The sequence below is a fragment of the Chiloscyllium plagiosum genome, unplaced genomic scaffold (assembly GCF_037043375.1).
Source record: "Chiloscyllium plagiosum isolate Xiang-an unplaced genomic scaffold, Cpla_swu_hap1 HiC_scaffold_44, whole genome shotgun sequence".
Taxonomy (NCBI): Eukaryota; Metazoa; Chordata; class Chondrichthyes; order Orectolobiformes; family Hemiscylliidae; genus Chiloscyllium; species Chiloscyllium plagiosum.
In genome coordinates this window covers 10,574,130-10,590,945 of record NW_028270182.1, presented here as the reverse complement: position 1 = coordinate 10,590,945, position 16,816 = coordinate 10,574,130, and the positions used below count along the sequence as shown (strand labels likewise).

The following is a 16,816-nucleotide window of genomic DNA, read 5'->3' as shown; positions in this document are numbered from 1 at the left end:
CACTCCCTTCTGAATAACAAACTGCTTTTTGGCATCATTCCTGGTTGGCTCGGCTTAAGAGTGTTAAGATATTGCCTGTTGGTCTGAACTGCCTCAAAGGGAGGAAGTAATTTCTCTCCATCTGTCCAAGCCAATCATCCTAAATGCCTTAATTAGGCGCATACTTGATCTTCAAAGCTTGAGGGAACTCAAGCCCAGTCTATGTAATCGAACCTCATTGATTAACCCTTTAAGCTTGCTGACCAGAACTGAACACAGTCCTACATTATTACAAAGGCCACCCACCCCACATTTATTGGATCTTTATTGCAGATGCCCAACCTCCAGAGACCCAGCAGTTAAACCGAGAAGACAACATCTACATTGAGAACGAAGAGGTAGGACACTAGGGGCTTTTCCTAGACCCATTCAACCAGTAACTTCAATTGTCTTCTCTGCTGAGCCTCCGGAAAGGATAAAGGGACTTCTATGGGAGTGGCCTCCTCAAGCTGTTGTTATACCGAACCCTGCTCCCGAGGGCTCAGTCAGGTAGAGCACAGGTCTTCTGCTCCGTTGGCTTTCACTGAGTTACTGGGATGGACAATCCTCTGAGACCGGTGTAAAGGGAGCTCAGAGGGTGAGTCTGCACAGAACAGAGCACACCTCAGAGATGGAAGTAACTCTCCCAATCTCCTTCTAAGCTGGGCCTCCTGACAAGAGACGGAAAGGACTCAAGGGCTATCAATATAGGGGAGAGGGGTAGTTTTTCAAAAAAAAAAATCCTCACTAGTCTTTTATCCTTGACAGGCCAAAACGATTCAAGAAAGTCGCCCATCAAAATCGAGCAAGCAGAAGAGGTTTCGTTGCTACACTGTGGTAATGAGGGAGGATATTAATTCAAATGGGACTGCAGTGCAGGGAGGAAGGAGTCTTAACGTCCATCTGGCAAATCGGTCTATTTGCTGCGAGGGGCGGTGACAGGGAGGTGAGGGAGGAGTGCTGCCCAGTGAGGTATGGGTAGGGCACTGGTTGGGCCACCTGCACTGCCCATTGACTCTGGCGTGGGGTCGATGCATTAAAAACACGGGAGACTAATACGCTCCATGGAGCTCCTCATACCAACCAATCAGACAAGGCTAAAGCAGGTAATTCCCTCTTGGTAGTCTTATATCTCTGGAGGGAGGATCACACTGGAAATTGAATCCCACTTCTCCTCGTGCTGTACCAAGAGTGCAAATCTTTTATTCAAACACCCAAATGGTCAATTTGTTTCTCTTTATTACAGTTAACTGGAACAACAAGAGACTTTCACCAGGCGTTTCCAGTAAACTCAAAAATAGCACATTTACTATAAGCAGAACTAGTCAAACAAGTGGCAAACTGGATGGCAGCTAAGCTACTGTGGAAATTAAACTAAACCCCTTCATTACACACACACACACACTCACCCATGTTCAAAGATGGAGGTGGCACAGTGGCTCAGTAGTTGGCACTGTTGCCTCACAGCGTCAGGGACCTGGGTTCGATCGGGTGACTGCCTGTGTGGAGTTTGCACATTCTTCCTGTGTTTGCGGGTGCTCCGGTTTCCTCCCACAGTCCAAAGATGTGCAGGTTAGGTGAATTGGCCATGCTAAATTGCCCATAGTGTTCAGGGATGTGTAGTTTAGGTGCATTTGTCAGTGGTAAATGTAGAGTAGGGGAATGGGTCTGGGTGGGTTACTCTTTGGAGGGTTGATGTGGACTTGTTGGGCTGAAGGGTCTGTTTTCACCCTGTAGGGATTCTATAACTCTGGAGAATGTGCAGAGAAGATTTACCAGGATGTTGCCCATCTGGAGAGATTTACCAGGATGTTGCCTGGGCTGGAGAATTTCAGTTATGAATAGAGATTGGACAGGCTGGGATTGTTTTCCTTGGAACAGAGAAGACGAGGGGTGAATGTGTTTGAGATGTATGGAATTATGAGGGGCACAGACTGGGGAGACAAGAAGGAATATTTCCCCTTGGTGGAGGGACCAACGCCCGGGGGAATGGATTTAAGATAAGGGGCAGGATGTTTAGAGGGGATATGAGGAAACATATCCCCTGGGAATGTGGGTATCTGGATCTCACTGCTTGTCATGGTGGTAAAGGCAGAAACTTTTCATAACACTTAGGAAATATTTAAATGTGCACATGCAATGCTGAGACATACAATGCTATTGGAAGTGCTTGAAAATGAAATTAGAATAGTTAGGTGATTGTTTTTGATGAGTACTTTCCAAATGTGCTCAAGATCTCTATGACTCTATGACTAATCCAGTAATGTCCAGAACTCCGTTTTCCAGTTCTCATCATACATAAATGTATGGGTTCCCAACAGCTGGGTCAATTAATTTGTCCAAACTACATGTCCCCCCCTGAAAAGCAGAGATGAGGAATCCTCTACATAGTCCTAAACTTTATATTAAATGATTGAACAATGCTCATTGTCTCAATAAATGCTTTTAATTTGACTTTTGTTCCAGGACGGAGAGGAGGTCTTGGACACGATGACCACATGGGAGGTAATGATGTTTTTGTATTCAGTAGTGAAGAAAGAGCTAACTTTTATTTACCTTTCATGTCATCACGGCATTTTCCTTTTGTTGCTGAGGCTAACTTGGCAGCAAATGTTGTACATAACAAGATCCTGCAAGGATTAAGTGGGAATGAATGATGCATTTTATCTTTGGAGGAATTTGATTAATATTGCCCAGGACAGTGGGAGGTCTCTCCCTCCAATAGAGCCAAAAGCTACATTATGCGTACACCACATGACCAAGTTAACAAGGCCACGGTTTAACAACTTGTCCGAAAGGGATCACACAGCACCCCCCCCCACCAATGGCACTGTGGTGGAATGGCAGCTGAGTGCTACATGCTAAAGCCCAAGATTTCAGAGCCCCCTAACCCAGAGAGGTCAGTGGTACTGACCAAGCCAAGGTGGCCATCTAGTGGGAGAGGGACTGGACTAACATCAGCACCCATAATCTCCAGCAACAACAGGGTATGATAAACCAGGGCCAGGCATGTTATGAGTCGCCAAATATTGTGAAATTTGAATAGGGAGAGATTCTTTATGGTTAACAGACAAAGGAGTATTCCTCAATCATCTAAACTAAAGAGAATTAATACATTGGTCAATGAGAATGAAAATGTCAGTGCTCCCAAGTGAATCATTGGAGGTTAACCATTTAATAACTTCCAATTTAACCTCAGGTAGACAGACAGACCCATTTTGCCTTCTGAGAGGGTTAGTAAGGTTGTTGGGAGCTGGGTCGAAGGAGTCTCCTACACTCCCAAGCCTTAGAGCTGCATCAAGGATCTGCTTGCATCCAATCTCAGGCCTCCATAGGAGCAGGAGGCCTTTCAGCCCCTCAGGCTCAGTCCTCCATTCAGTTAGACCATGGCTGTTGGGGGTTCTAGCTAACATGCCCTTTAGGCAGCACGTGCTGGGAGGCTCCATGCCCAACATTTAGGACTTTGGAGACTCCTGCAGCAACAAGAAAAATATGAGGGAATGTTGGTCGTAGCTCCAGTTACCTGTCTTGATATTGGAACCCTGAATCTTGCTACCCAATAAAAACCGATCGGTCTCCATTTTAACAGTTTCAACAGCCTCAATGTTTTGTTTTGTGAGAGGAGAGAGTTCCAGATTCCCATTACACTTCGAGTGCTTCCTTATCCTACCCTTGAAAGACCTGGCTTCAATTTTAAGGCGATTCCCCCTCACCTCGACCTCCTCCCCCACTTGCCAAAGGAAATAACTACCTTTCTCAATAGTACTGTGGGTGTACTGGTGCAAGAGGCAGCTGATTCCAAACCAAATTCTGGTGCAGCCACCAATGCCCACATCCTGTGTCAGAATTAAACAAAAATTCTAATGAAATTGTTTAACCACCATAAATAAGTCACCCTCATACCTTTTGCATTCAAGGGAATGGAATCCTTGCATTGTTGCCCTTAGACCCAGTGCAGCTATCCTCTGAGCAGCACCCTCTCCAGGGTAAACCAATCCCTCCTGAAGGTATGGTGCCTGGAATTGAACCTCGTTCTTCCAGATTCCTGATGAAGAGCTTATGCTCAAAACGTTGGCTCTCCTGCTCCTTGGCTGCTGCCAGACCAGCTGTGCTTTCTCAACACCATACTCTTTGACCCTGATCTCCAGCATTTGCAGTCCTCACTTTCTTCCAGTTAAGGACTGACCAGAACCTTGTGCCATGGATTCTATCCCTTGCATTTCAACCTGCCTGAGACAAAACTAATACTCTAACCCACTTCGACTTTCCTGTATCTGCTCAGAGGCATGTGTGGAAGCAGCTTTAATCTGTATCTAACCTCATGCGGTCCCTTTCTGGGAGTGTTTGATGGGGGACAGTGTAGAGGGAGCTTTACTCTGTATCTAATCCTGTGCTGTCCTGTCCTGGGAGTGTTTGATGGGGGGACACTGTAGAGGGAGCTTTACTCTGTAATTAACCCTGTGCTGTCCTTGTTCTGGGAGTGTTTGATGGGGGGGCAGTGTAGAGGGAGCTTTACTCTGTATCTAATCCTGTGCTGTCCTGTCCTGGGAGTGTTTGATGGGGGGGGGGGGCAGTGTAGAGGGAGCTTTACTGTGTAATTAACCCTGTGCTGTCCCTGTTCTGGGAGTGTTTGATGGAGGAGGTCAGTGTAGAGGGAGCTTTAATCTGCATCTAACCCTGTGCTGTCCCTGTCCTGGGAGTGTCTGATAGGGGACAGTGTAGAGGGAGCTTTACTCTGTATCTAACCCTGTGCTGTCCTGTCCTAGGAATGTTTGATGGGAAACAGTGTAGAGGTAGCTTTACTCTGTATCTAACCCCGTGCTGTCCCTGTCCTGGGAGTGTTTGATGGGAGACAGTAGAGGGAGCTTTATTCTGTATCTAACCCCGTGCTGTCCTTGTCCTAGGAGTGTTTGATGGGAGACAGTGTAGAGGGAGCTTTACTCTGTATCTAACCCTGTGCTGTCCTTGTCCTGGGAGTGTTTGATGGGAGACAGTAGAGGGAGCTTTACTCTGTATCTAAGCTTTATCTAAACCATCCTATTCCTGAGTGCTGACTTCAGTGTGTTTCTGACACATTGCTGTGGTTGATTCTGATAGGCCAGCCCCTCCAGGCCCAGACTCAAAACTTGACTGTGCTTTTCTAAAACAAATGAGGTTTGATCTTCTTTTCTGGGTGCAGGTGGAGAATTGGGAATACGCTCAGCTGCAGGAGGTGCTGAAGCTGGATGAGTGTGTCATTGACCCAGCCCCGTTCAGACTCGTGGAGAAAGAAACCCTGTATGAGGTAAGAGCTTGGTCCCAAGAGTGGATTGATCTGAACCATCCCCTGCTCCTCTGATTGGCTCCCTGTTGACTGAGTGAGCAGGTAGGTTTACTGCGTCCAAGTGGAACAGGAGCCAACATGGTGCTGACCTCCATTCCCCAACCTACCTGGATGTTCAGCTCATCCACATCAGTGGGGCACACCCTTGGAAGTACAGTCATGTGACCCACCTGTGCCCAAACGCCCAAGCTCCTTACTCTCCTGCCATTGGTCACCAATTTGTCCATTCCTCATGGTGCCCCAACCATTTGTTGCCTGTTAAAAGATACGACCATAAAATATAAGAGCAGAATTAGGCCATTCTGCCCTTTGAGCCTGCTCCACCACTCGATCATGGCTGCTATGTTACAACAAGATCATGCTCTGTAAGTCTTGCTTTATATCCCCAACCCCCCCACAACTTCCCAGCCAGTGTCTTACATTATCTCGTAAGAGTTGATCGACTTCGTTGACTGCTCCCATCTGTCGTATGCTGTAAGACCTGACCATTTTGTTATTCTCAGTCTGGGAGGCGTAAATGTCAAGGGTGGATCCCTTTGGGTTGTTCCCTGGGCAGACTGTCGAAGTCATTTGGCAGAACTCCTCGTCACCAAAGCTTTGCAACATGCACCAAGACATGGTTTGGCTGGTGGTGAGACGGGCATTACCTGTGAGATCCTTCACGCATGCCCAGACACTCAGTGCCACCGAGGTGGCTACAGGGGTGGGGGAAGAGACTGTCACACAAAGAGACCACGAGGAGCAGGTGAATGGTTCACTGAAAGTGGAGTCGCAGGTAGGCAGGATAGTGGTCAATGCATTGAGTGTAGGAATTGGAGGTCATGTTGCAGCTGTACAGGACATTGGTTAGGCCACTTTTGGAATATGAGTCGTTCACGTATAATGCAAGTTTCATTAACCCGAGTTAGCTATAATGTGATTAACGAATTGGATAACCCAAACTTTCTACTGAATGGGTATAGTGACTTTCTATTAGCGATCTGCTACATTGCGATTTTCTATAATGGTTTTCCACAGTGCAATTTTCTACAGTGCGAGATTACGGAGGAACGCAACTGTCGTGTTATCGCAGAACTGTGTTCAATTCTGGTCTCTCTGCTATAGGAAAGATGTTGTTAAACTTGAAAAGGTTCAGAAAGGACTTACAAGGATATTGCCAGGGTTGGAGGGTTGAGCTACAGGGAGAGCATGAATAGGCTGGGGCTGTTTTCCCTGGAGTGTCGGAGGCTGAGGGGTGACCTTATAGAGGTCATGAGGGGTGTGGATAGGGTAAATAGCCAAGGTATTTTCCCTGGGGTCGGGGAGTCCAGAACTAGAGGGGCATAGGGTGAGAGGGGAAAGGTTTAAAAGGGACCTAAGGGGCAACTTTTTGATGCAGAGGGTGGTGCATGTATGGAATGAGCTGCCAGAGGATGTGGTGGAGGCTGGTACAATTACAACATTTAAAAGGCGTCTGGATGATTATATGAGCAGGAAAGATTGAGAGGGATATGGGTCAAATGCTGGCAAATGGGACTAGATTAGTTTAGAATACCTGGTTGGCATAGATGGGTTGGACCGAAAGGTCTGTTTCCGTGCTGTACATCTCTATGGTTCTATCTCCATCTGGGATGTGTATTTGCAAAGGTCTGGAGAGAGATTTTGTTGCGATTTTGTCCTACATAGCTAGTGACGCAGAACTCTACGGGCTTTTCCCCAGGACACACATGGAGACAATCATCGACTGTGCTTTGGAGGACCATCGACTGAATGAAAAACAGTCTGTAATCTTCCTGAAACATGTGGGTCTCCAACTGCCAGAAGTTGTCTTGAACTAAGTATTACATTCTGGCAGCATCCAAGGCCAGAATCTAGATTAGAGTGGTGCTGGAAAAGCACAGCAGTTCAGGCAGCATCCGAGGAGCAGTAAAATCGACGTTTCGGGCAAAAGCCCTTCATTCCTGATGATTTTCCTGCTCCTCGGATGCTGCCTGACCTGCTGTGCTTTTCCAGCACCACTCTAATCTAGACTCTGGTTTCCAGCATCTGCAGTCATTGTTATTACCTAGTATCAAAGGCCAGGACTTTATTCTGAGGGACGAACTAAACCTTAGGATAGCCACTGCCAAAGTGTGAGAGGGAAAGGTCACTTTGAGCCCTAGTGGGCCCAAGGGGCTGGTAATGTCTGGAACCCCTCAGGCTGTGCGCTTATAGTTAAAGTACAGTTGTGCAGTTGGAACGTGGCACAATAGCATGCATTCTGCTCAACTGAGGAAAGCAGAGTTTTATTGTCTTTTCCACAATGTCCAAGTCGATATGTTTTGTAACTGCAGAAGGTACCCCTTTACCTCCTCCCTGCTCACCATCCAAGGGCCTAAACAGTCTTTCCAGGTGAAGCAGGGTTTTTCACCTGCACCTCTTCCATTCACTTGCTCGTTCCATTCACTGCACCCCATGTGGTCTACTCTATATTGGAGAAACCAAACTCAGACTGGGTGACCGCTTTGCAGAACACCTCCAGTCCAGGACCCCGACCTTCCCGTAGCCAGTCATCTTAACACAGGGTCCTGCTCACATGCTCACATGTCCGTCTTCGGCATGCTGCAGTGTTCCGGTGAGTCACAGCACAAACTGAGAGGAAAACATCTCATCTTCGGACTAGGCACTTTATAGCCTTCTGAACTTAATATTGAGTTCAACACCTTCAGATTGTGAACCCACTCCCATTCCTTCCCTTTCTTCTGGCTTTGCTTGTTGCACGCTCTGTCCTCTCTCCCCTCCCCCCCCCCCCCCCCCCACCCCAGGGGGACTACCTGTCCTTACGAGTCTTTAGACTCACCATTGTTCTGCCACTCTCACATTCCAGTCACTTAACCTGAACTATCAACACCCTTTCTCCCTCACCATTCCACCCTCTCCCCGAACTATTGCAGGAATGCTGTCCCCACCACAGTTTCCACCAGCTCTGACGAAGAGTCATCGAGGGTCGAAGCCTTAGCTTGCTCTCCCTCCATGGATGCTACCTGACCCACTGTGATCACCAGCATTTTCTGTTTTCAGTTCATATGTTTTGAGCTGTACTTATAGAAATTTCATAAATAAAGAATATTTTTACAAAAAAGAATTATTTCACAGTGTCGCTCACCGTAGGGGGCCTGACACCCCCTTGTAAGTCTTTTTAAGTTCACTGTACAATGTCAGTGTAACTGGGGGATAAATGGGTTTCGTCTGTTAGGGTAAATATTAAGAACATAGAAACCAGGACCAGGAGTAGGCAAGTCAGTCCCTCGAGCTTGCTGTGCTGTTTAATACAGTCAAGGCTGATCTCATCTTGGCATCAATTCTATTTTCCCGCCTGCTCCCCATAATCCTTCAACCCATCACTGATTAACTTCAGGCACAGCAATGCCGACTTGCATCGATGTAGCGCCTTTAATGTTGTGAAGCTATCCTCAAGGTGCTTCACAGGGAGTGCTGTCTGCCGAAACAGGCGGGAAAGGTGGTGAAAAGCAGGAGGTTTCAACGAGAAGAGAGAGTGGGAAAAATTTTCAGAAGGAAATTTCAGCACCCAGGCAGCTGAAGGGATGGCCGTCAATGGTGGATTGATGACTGTTTGTTAGGCTAGAACTGGACAGATCTCGTTGGAGGGGGAGTGGAGATGGAAGAAATTGCAGAGGTAGCAAGGGGATTAAGTCAGGGAGGGGTAAGCCAGTCTAGGTCTGTCAGGAATGATGGATGAATGGGAGTTGATATGACAGAATGTCACAGCAGAGACATATATATTACGGGTTACATAAGATGGAAGCTACAAAAGTGTTGGAGAGACAAACATCAAAGCTCATTTCGGGTGATGGTTGAACTTTGTTTATCTGCTTTTTAAAAAAATAAATGAATAAAAGCACTCCTTTGATTTCAGTGTTACGACCTCTTCAATCTCCTGGGACTGAGGATAGCCTACGTGACGTCAACTGGAAGACTTGTTGGTGTCGTTGCTCTGAAAGAGGTAAGGGAAGGCAGCAATCTGTATCCGGCATCCCTCAGGGACTTTCCCCAGATACTGTGATTCAAGATCGTAGAGGTTCACAAAATGAAAAACCTGCACTTGTATATCGCCTCTCACAGTCTATAGAGCCCTCAGAGGCCACCCATGAGGTGCTTTTGAAGCGTGTTTATTGCTGCAGTGTGTGAAACAGAGCAGGCTGTTTGTACACAGTGAGATCCCGCAGACAGCTGTGCAATATTGACAAGATAAGCCATGACTGATGCTGAACGAGAAGTACAGGATTGGCTACTTACTTGCTCTTCTTTCAAGTAGCAGCCAGGGGATTGTTTATTTACAACCATCTCAGAGACTAGGCAGGGCCCTCCATTTAATGTCATCCCAAAGGCAGGAGCAGCAACTCCAAGCCAGGACAGTCAGCCCTAATGTTGTCAAGTCATAGGGTCATACAGCACAGAAACAGACCCTTTGGCCCAACCAGTAGTCCTGATGAAGGGCTTATGCCCAAAACGTCGATTCTCCTGTTCCTTGGCTGCTACCTGACCCGTTGTGCTTTTCCAGCACCACACTCTCGATTATTCATGTACTGATCCAAAAGTATTTTAAATGAGATCCCCTACAGTGTGGAAACAGCCCTTCAGCCCAGAAAGTCCACACCGACCCTCTGAAAAGTAACCCACCCAGACCCATTCCGCTACCCTATATTTACCCTGACTAATGCACCAAACACTCTGGGCAATTTAGCATGGCCAGTTCACCTAACCTGTACATCTTTGGACCATGGGAGGAAACCGGAGCACCCGGAGGAAACCCATGCAAACACGGGGAGAATGTGCAAACTCCACACAGACAGTCACCCAAGGCTGGAATCGAACCTAGTCCCTGGCGCTGTGAGGCAGCAGTGCTAACCACTGAGCCACCGTGCCACCGTGCCACCCCTTTTTAAATGTTGTAACTGTACCTGCATCCACCACTTCTTCTGGAAGCTCATTCCACATACAAACCACTCTCTGTGTTAAAAAAAATGTTGCCCCCATGTCCTTTTTAAATCTTTCCCTTCTCACCTTAAAATTATGCCTCCTAGTTTAGAACTCCCCCATCCGTGCTATTCATCTTATCCAGGCCCCTCATGACTTTATCAACCTCTATAAGGTCACCCCTCCTATGCTCCAGTGAAAAACGTCCCAGCCTATTTTTATAACTCAGACCCTCCATTCCTGCCAATTTCCCGGTAAATCTTTTCTGAGCCCTCTCCAATTTAATAATATCCAGGGTGACCAGAACTGAGTCTCTGGATTGGGACTCAAACCTCAGTCACCTGTCTCAGAGGCAATTGTGCTACCCACTGAACGACACCATCAGGTGGAATACAGTCTGATATGGTTGCTACAACTGTGAATGTTCCTACACGGGGACCTGTGCAAAATGACCATGTCCAGTTCCATTCTCTGAATTAAATAAAAGCATGGGGGGCAATATTTACACAGTATGCCTCGATCAACCTGAGTTAACCTGCCAAACCAATTAGTACCCTTTTCTCATGCAGTAGAACTCATTGCTACTGCTGATATTTGGTATTCTTGCATCAGTCCTGATGAGTACAAGTGAAATATTTGAATCAAATCTTTGGGAGCGTAATGGAGATAGATCAAGAGTTAATGATCAGGATGGACATTCACACAGTAATTTACAAAGCAAACTAAAGGTTTGCAGACAAGGCATGGCCGGAGGTGATTGTGACTGCATCAGGGTGTATTGCAGTTAATTTAAATTACACGCAATTCCACAGCTGGCCGGATATTCTTCCACAGCACTCCCTGTGTGGAGATGCACTGGAGTGTCACACAACCTGGGATTAGACTGTCCTATCCCTGAAAATCGAACAATCGAGGTCAGTGCGAGAGGCTTCTGGAGCTCAATATTACCAGCCCATTACCAGCTGTAACATGTCAAATGGCTTTTGTTCCACCTCCTCACCAAGTTCACGTACATCATAGAACATAAATTCACAGAACCTAATCAGGTATTTAGTAACAGACCCATCCACACAAGTACTGTACCTCAGTGTTACAGAGCAACAGACCAGTCCCCACCAGTACTGTACCCCAGTGTTATACAGTGACAGACCTGTTCCCACCAGTACTGTACCCGTGTTATACAGTGACACATCTGTCCCCACCAGTACTGTACCCGTGTTAAACAGTGACAGACCTGTTCCCACCAGTACTGTACCCCAGTGTTATACAGTGACAGACCTGTTCCCACCAGTACTGTACCCCAGTGTTATACAGTGACATACCTGTCCCCACCAGTACTGTACCCCAGTGTTATACAGTGACAGGCCTGTCCCCACCAGTACTGTACCCCAGTGTTATACAGTGACAGACCTGTTCCCACCTGTACTGTACCCGTGTTATACAGTGACAGACCTGTTCCCACCAGTACTGTACCCCAGTGTTATACAGTGACAGACCTGTCCCCACCAGTACTGTACCCCAGTGTTAGACAGGTACAGACCTGTCCCCACCAGGACTGTACCCCAGTGTTATACAGTGACAGACCTGTCCCCACCAGTACTGTACCCCAGTGTTAGACAGGTACAGACCTGTCCCCACCAGGACTGTACCCCAGTGTTATACAGTGACAGACCTGTCCCCACCAGTACTGTACCCCAGTGTTAGACAGGTACAGACCTGTCCCCACCAGTACTGTACCCCAGTGTTATACAGTGACAGACCTGTCCCCACCAGTACTGTACCCCAGCGTTATACAGTGACAGACCTGTCCCCACCAGTACTGTACCCCAGTGTTATACAGTGTCAGACCTGTCCCCACCAGTACTGTACCCCAGTGTTATACAGTGACAGACCTGTCCCCACCAGTACTGTATCCCAGTGTTATACAGTGACGGACCTGTCCCCACCAGTACTGTACCCCAGCGTTATACAGTGACAGACCTGTCCCCACCAGTACTGTACCCCAGTGTTATACAGTGTCAGACCTGTCCCCACCAGTACTGTACCCCAGTGTTATACAGTGACAGACCTGTCCCCACCAGTACTGTACCCCAGTGTTATACAGTGACAGACCTGTCCCCACCAGTACAGTACCCCAGTGTTATACAGTGACAGACCTGTTCCCACCAGTACTGTACCCCAGCGTTATAGAGTGACAGACCTGTCCCCACCAGTACTGTACCCCAGTGTTATACAGTGTCAGACCTGTCCCCACCAGTACTGTACCCCAGCGTTATACAGTGACAGACCTGTCCCCACCAGTACTGTACCCCAGTGTTATACAGTGTCAGACCTGCCCCACCAGTACTGTACCCCAGTGTTATACAGTGACAGACCTGTCCCCACCAGTACTGTACCCCAGCGTTATACAGTGACAGACCTGTCCCCACCAGTACTGTACCCCAGTGTTATACAGTGACAGACCTGTCCCCACCAGTACTGTACCACATGGAGTGCTGCTACTCGCTGTGACTCCCTTGTGCTTCTCTCCAGCTGAAGGCAGCGGTTGAAAGCTGTGTGAAGGGGACTTCTACCAGGGGGAGCTTTTCCAAGGAGGAGGACCTGCCTCAGAATATCACCCTGATCCACAACGAAGGTGCAAAGGAGAGCTGAAGGCTAAAGGAGCGTGGCCATGCCTGGATGTTGGAATCTCCCTCCAGCCCTGCCTTGATTGAACACTGCTAGAGTGATCACTTTGCCTTCCCATTGACAGGAGCCACTACTGAAAAAGCCAGAGAAAACCATGTTGCAAATGAATCTGTCACTCACCTCTTGCATTCCACCCAGCTGCCCTCTCTCCACCCCTGTTCCCCCAATGCTGTGTCTGGAATAGAATCATAGTTTCTCTACGGAGTGGAAGCAGACCATTCAGCCCATTGAGTCACATCAACCCCATGAAGAGCATCCCACCCAGACCCATTCTCCTACCTTATCCCCGTAACCTGCATTTCCCATGGCTAGTCCACCTAACCTGCACATCTCTGGACACTATAGGCAACTTAGCGTGGCCAATCCACCCTAACCAGCACATCCCTTGGCACTATGGGGCAACTTAGCGTGGCCAATCCACCCTAACCTGCACATCCCTGGGCACTATGGGGCAACGTAGCGTGGCCAATCCACCCTAACCTGCACATCCCTGGGCACTATGGGGCAACTTAGCGTGGCCAATCCACCCTAACCAGCACATCCCTTGGCACTATGGGGCAACTTAGCGTGGCCAATCCACCCTAACCTGCACATCCCTGGGCACTATGGGGCAACGTAGCGTGGCCAATCCACCCTAACCTGCACATCCCTGGGCACTATGGGGCAACTTAGCGTGGCCAATCCACCCTAACCTGCACATCCCTTGGCACTATGGGGCAACTTAGCGTGGCCAATCCACCCTAACCTGCACATCCCTGGGCACTATGGGGCAACTTAGCGTGGCCAATCCACCCTATCCTGCACATTCCTGGACACTATGGGACAGTTTAGCACGGCCAATCCACTCTAACCTGCACATCCCTGGACAATACGGGACAATTTAGCACGGCCAATCCACCCTATCCTGCACATTCCTGGACACTATGGGACAGTTTAGCAAGGCCAACCCACTCTAACCTGCACATCCCTGGACACTATGGGACAGTTTAGCAAGGCCAATCCACCCTAACCTGCACATCCCTGGACGCTATGGGCAATTAGTGAGGCCAATCCACCGTAAACTGCACATCTTTGGATTGTGGGATGAAACACTGGAGGAAGCCCACACAGACATGGGAAGAGCACGCAAACTCCACACAGCGAGTCTCCTGAGGGTGGAATTGAACCCGGGTCCCTGGTGCCGTGAAGCAGCAATGCTAACCACTGAGCCACGGTGCCGCCAATGTCACATCTCCCACTTCACCCCTCCCCTGTCAACAAGCATGCCTTTGCCCGTCGGAATCTGAGCTTTCCTCCCTCCATTCTGTTGGAGATGCTGCTAAGATGCAAGATGTTGTTGTAGTGCTTGCTGTTCTCAGTCTCGCCACACGGTGACACTGTTTCTCCATCCAGCTCTCGATCAAAAGTGCAGCTAAATTCTATCATTGAATTCGGTAGCGACTCTCTGCTGGATGGGTTGAACAAAAAGGAAATGGTTGTGGTTGTTGGAGGTCAGTTGGCTCCATCCCATTGCTGCAGGAGTTGCTCAGGGTGAGGTTCCATCTTCAGCTTCTCCATCAGTGGCCTTTCCACCAGGTCTGAGGGTGGGTACCTTCGGCTGGTGATCACATGCAGTGTACAGTTCCATTCCCCAGTTACAGGAGCACTCCACGTCCACAGGGGGCAAGACCTGGTCAATATCCTGGCCTGGACTGATAGGTGGCCAATAACATTTATGCCACACCTGTGCTGAGGCAATGCCCGTTCCCAGCAAAAGAGAATCTAATCATCGCCCCCCCCCTCGACATTCAATTAAAAATCACACAACACCAGGTTATAATCCAACAGGTTTATTTGGATGCACTAACTTTCAGAGCGCTGCTCCTTCATCAGGTGGTTGTTTAACCTGATGAAGGAACGGTGCTAGTGCTTTCAAATAAACCTGGTGTTATGTGATTTTTAACTTTGTTCACCTCAGTCCAACACCGGTACCCCCCAGGTCTTGACATTCAGTGGTATGGTTGTCCCAGAATCCTCGACTCTCAACGGGGCTACCATTGACCTAGAAACTGAACTGGACCAGCCATATAAACACTGTGGCTACAAGAACAGATCAGAGATTGGTAATTCTGCAGTGAATAACTCTGATTCCCAGTCCACTATGCCTGTGTCATATTGACCTTCTCACACAGGTAACAAACACCCCCACAGAAAGTTGGGAATTTAGACTTTTTTTTGAGGGGGTGGGAGGGATTTTTTGATTCAATGATCAGTCCAGGTTTCAGGATAGGATTTCCAAATGATGGCATTGTGAACTGCGCATCCAAATTGTGCAAGACTGAGCTGCAAGCAGTCATGGTGGATCATGTAGCACGGAAGGAAGCCATTCGGCCCATCGGACCTATACTGGCTCTTTGCAAGAACTTTCTAATTGCAGTTTGGCGAACCTTCAATTGGCTGACTGCTGAGGTGAAGGGTTATGAGGAACTGTTGTTGGAGTTTAGAAAAATGGCAGATGGTTTTATTGAAATGCATAAGATTCTGAGTCAACTGGACTGGGTAGATGCTGTTTCCCCTCGTTGGGAGAGTGTACCACACTGTTTTCAAACAAGGAGCCTCCCATTTGCGATGGAGCTAGAGGAAATTTCTTCTCAGAGAATAGTTAATATTATTGTTTCATTTGTTCGGGAGATGTGGGCAATGCTGGCTGGGTCAGCACTTATTGCCTGTCCTAATTGCCCTTCAGGAAGTGTGTGGTGAGCTGCCTTCTTGATCTTCTGCATTCCTTGAGGGCTAGGGATACCCAGATAGTGCTGTTATGGAGTGACGTCCTGGATTTTTAACCCAACAATGGTAAGCAAACATCAAAACAGTTCCAAACTTCTCCTCTGTGGAACCTTCTGGAGTCTGGTTGAGGCCGAGTCATCGGTTCTACTCAAGGCTGAGTTAAACAGATTGTTGCTGGTCAGGAGTTTTCAGGATTTATGGGAGGACAGATGGGAAAGTGGCATTGAGGCCACAATCAGGTGAGCCACGATCATATAGAATGGCGGAACAAGGGGCAAAATGGCTGTCTCCTGCTCCTATCTTATACAGTCTTAACGATAAATGAGTCCCTTACTTGTTTCCCTTACTCTTGCTGGTCAACCCTATGAATTGTCATCTTTTTTGCTGACTGGACATTGGTAGTTTTGAGGGGTTCAGGAAATGAATTGCCTCAGAATTACAAAGACTTGGTAGCCACAGTATTGATATCCAGTTCAGTTTTGGTGATAGATTGAAAGTAATTGGTAGAAAAATCAGGGGAGATTTGAGAAGAAATCTGTTGAATTTTGGAGATTGTTGAAGGACACTGTTGTTTGCATCACCAGTTGTGGTTAGAGTGAGTTTTGTAATAACTTTTAAAATATAAATTGACACTTTCATGCGTTAGAAAAGCCTTTTACTGATTCAGTGTTAGCTTTCCTGTATGGATTCCCAAGATCCTTGAAGGTAGTGGTGGGACAAAAGGATTTTTAGTTGTTTCCCGGAGTTGACATGCAGAGGGAATTGGTCACAACAACAAATTAGTGCTTTCTGGTATGGACCCCTGATACAACTGCTCTCAAAGAAGATTTATACGAATGGTTTAATTAATCTAACTGCCAAAATTGTGAATACAATGCTCACCAACCCCGTTTTCAGTAAGGCTTTTGGTGAATTGAGGGCCAGCTCACTAGTACATCTGTTGACAACAGTGTGCCAACTGATGACTAAGAGATAGGTAGAAAAACTCACAGCAATCAATCTATTCTGAAGTCTGTTTATTTCCCAGAGTTAATTAGTGGGATGTGGGTATTGTTGATTAGGCCA

The 16,816-nt window shown here is 47.6% G+C and overlaps 1 protein-coding gene across 2 annotated transcripts in view; it reads left to right on the top strand.

Annotated features, from left to right (window-relative positions):
- LOC122544340 (chloride channel protein ClC-Kb-like) overlaps positions 1–16,439 on the top strand; it is a 75,051-nt gene extending 58,612 nt beyond the window's left edge. For both annotated transcript variants that reach the window (XM_043683535.2, XM_043683534.2), the window contains 6 exons: positions 313–377; positions 787–855; positions 2,485–2,523; positions 5,198–5,302; positions 9,237–9,323; positions 12,830–16,439. In XM_043683535.2, coding sequence (XP_043539470.2) covers positions 313–377; positions 787–855; positions 2,485–2,523; positions 5,198–5,302; positions 9,237–9,323; positions 12,830–12,949 — 485 coding nt within the window. In that variant the 3' untranslated portion in view covers positions 12,950–16,439. The remainder of the gene's footprint in view (positions 1–312; positions 378–786; positions 856–2,484; positions 2,524–5,197; positions 5,303–9,236; positions 9,324–12,829) is intronic.
- The last annotated feature ends 377 nt before the right edge of the window (positions 16,440–16,816 follow it).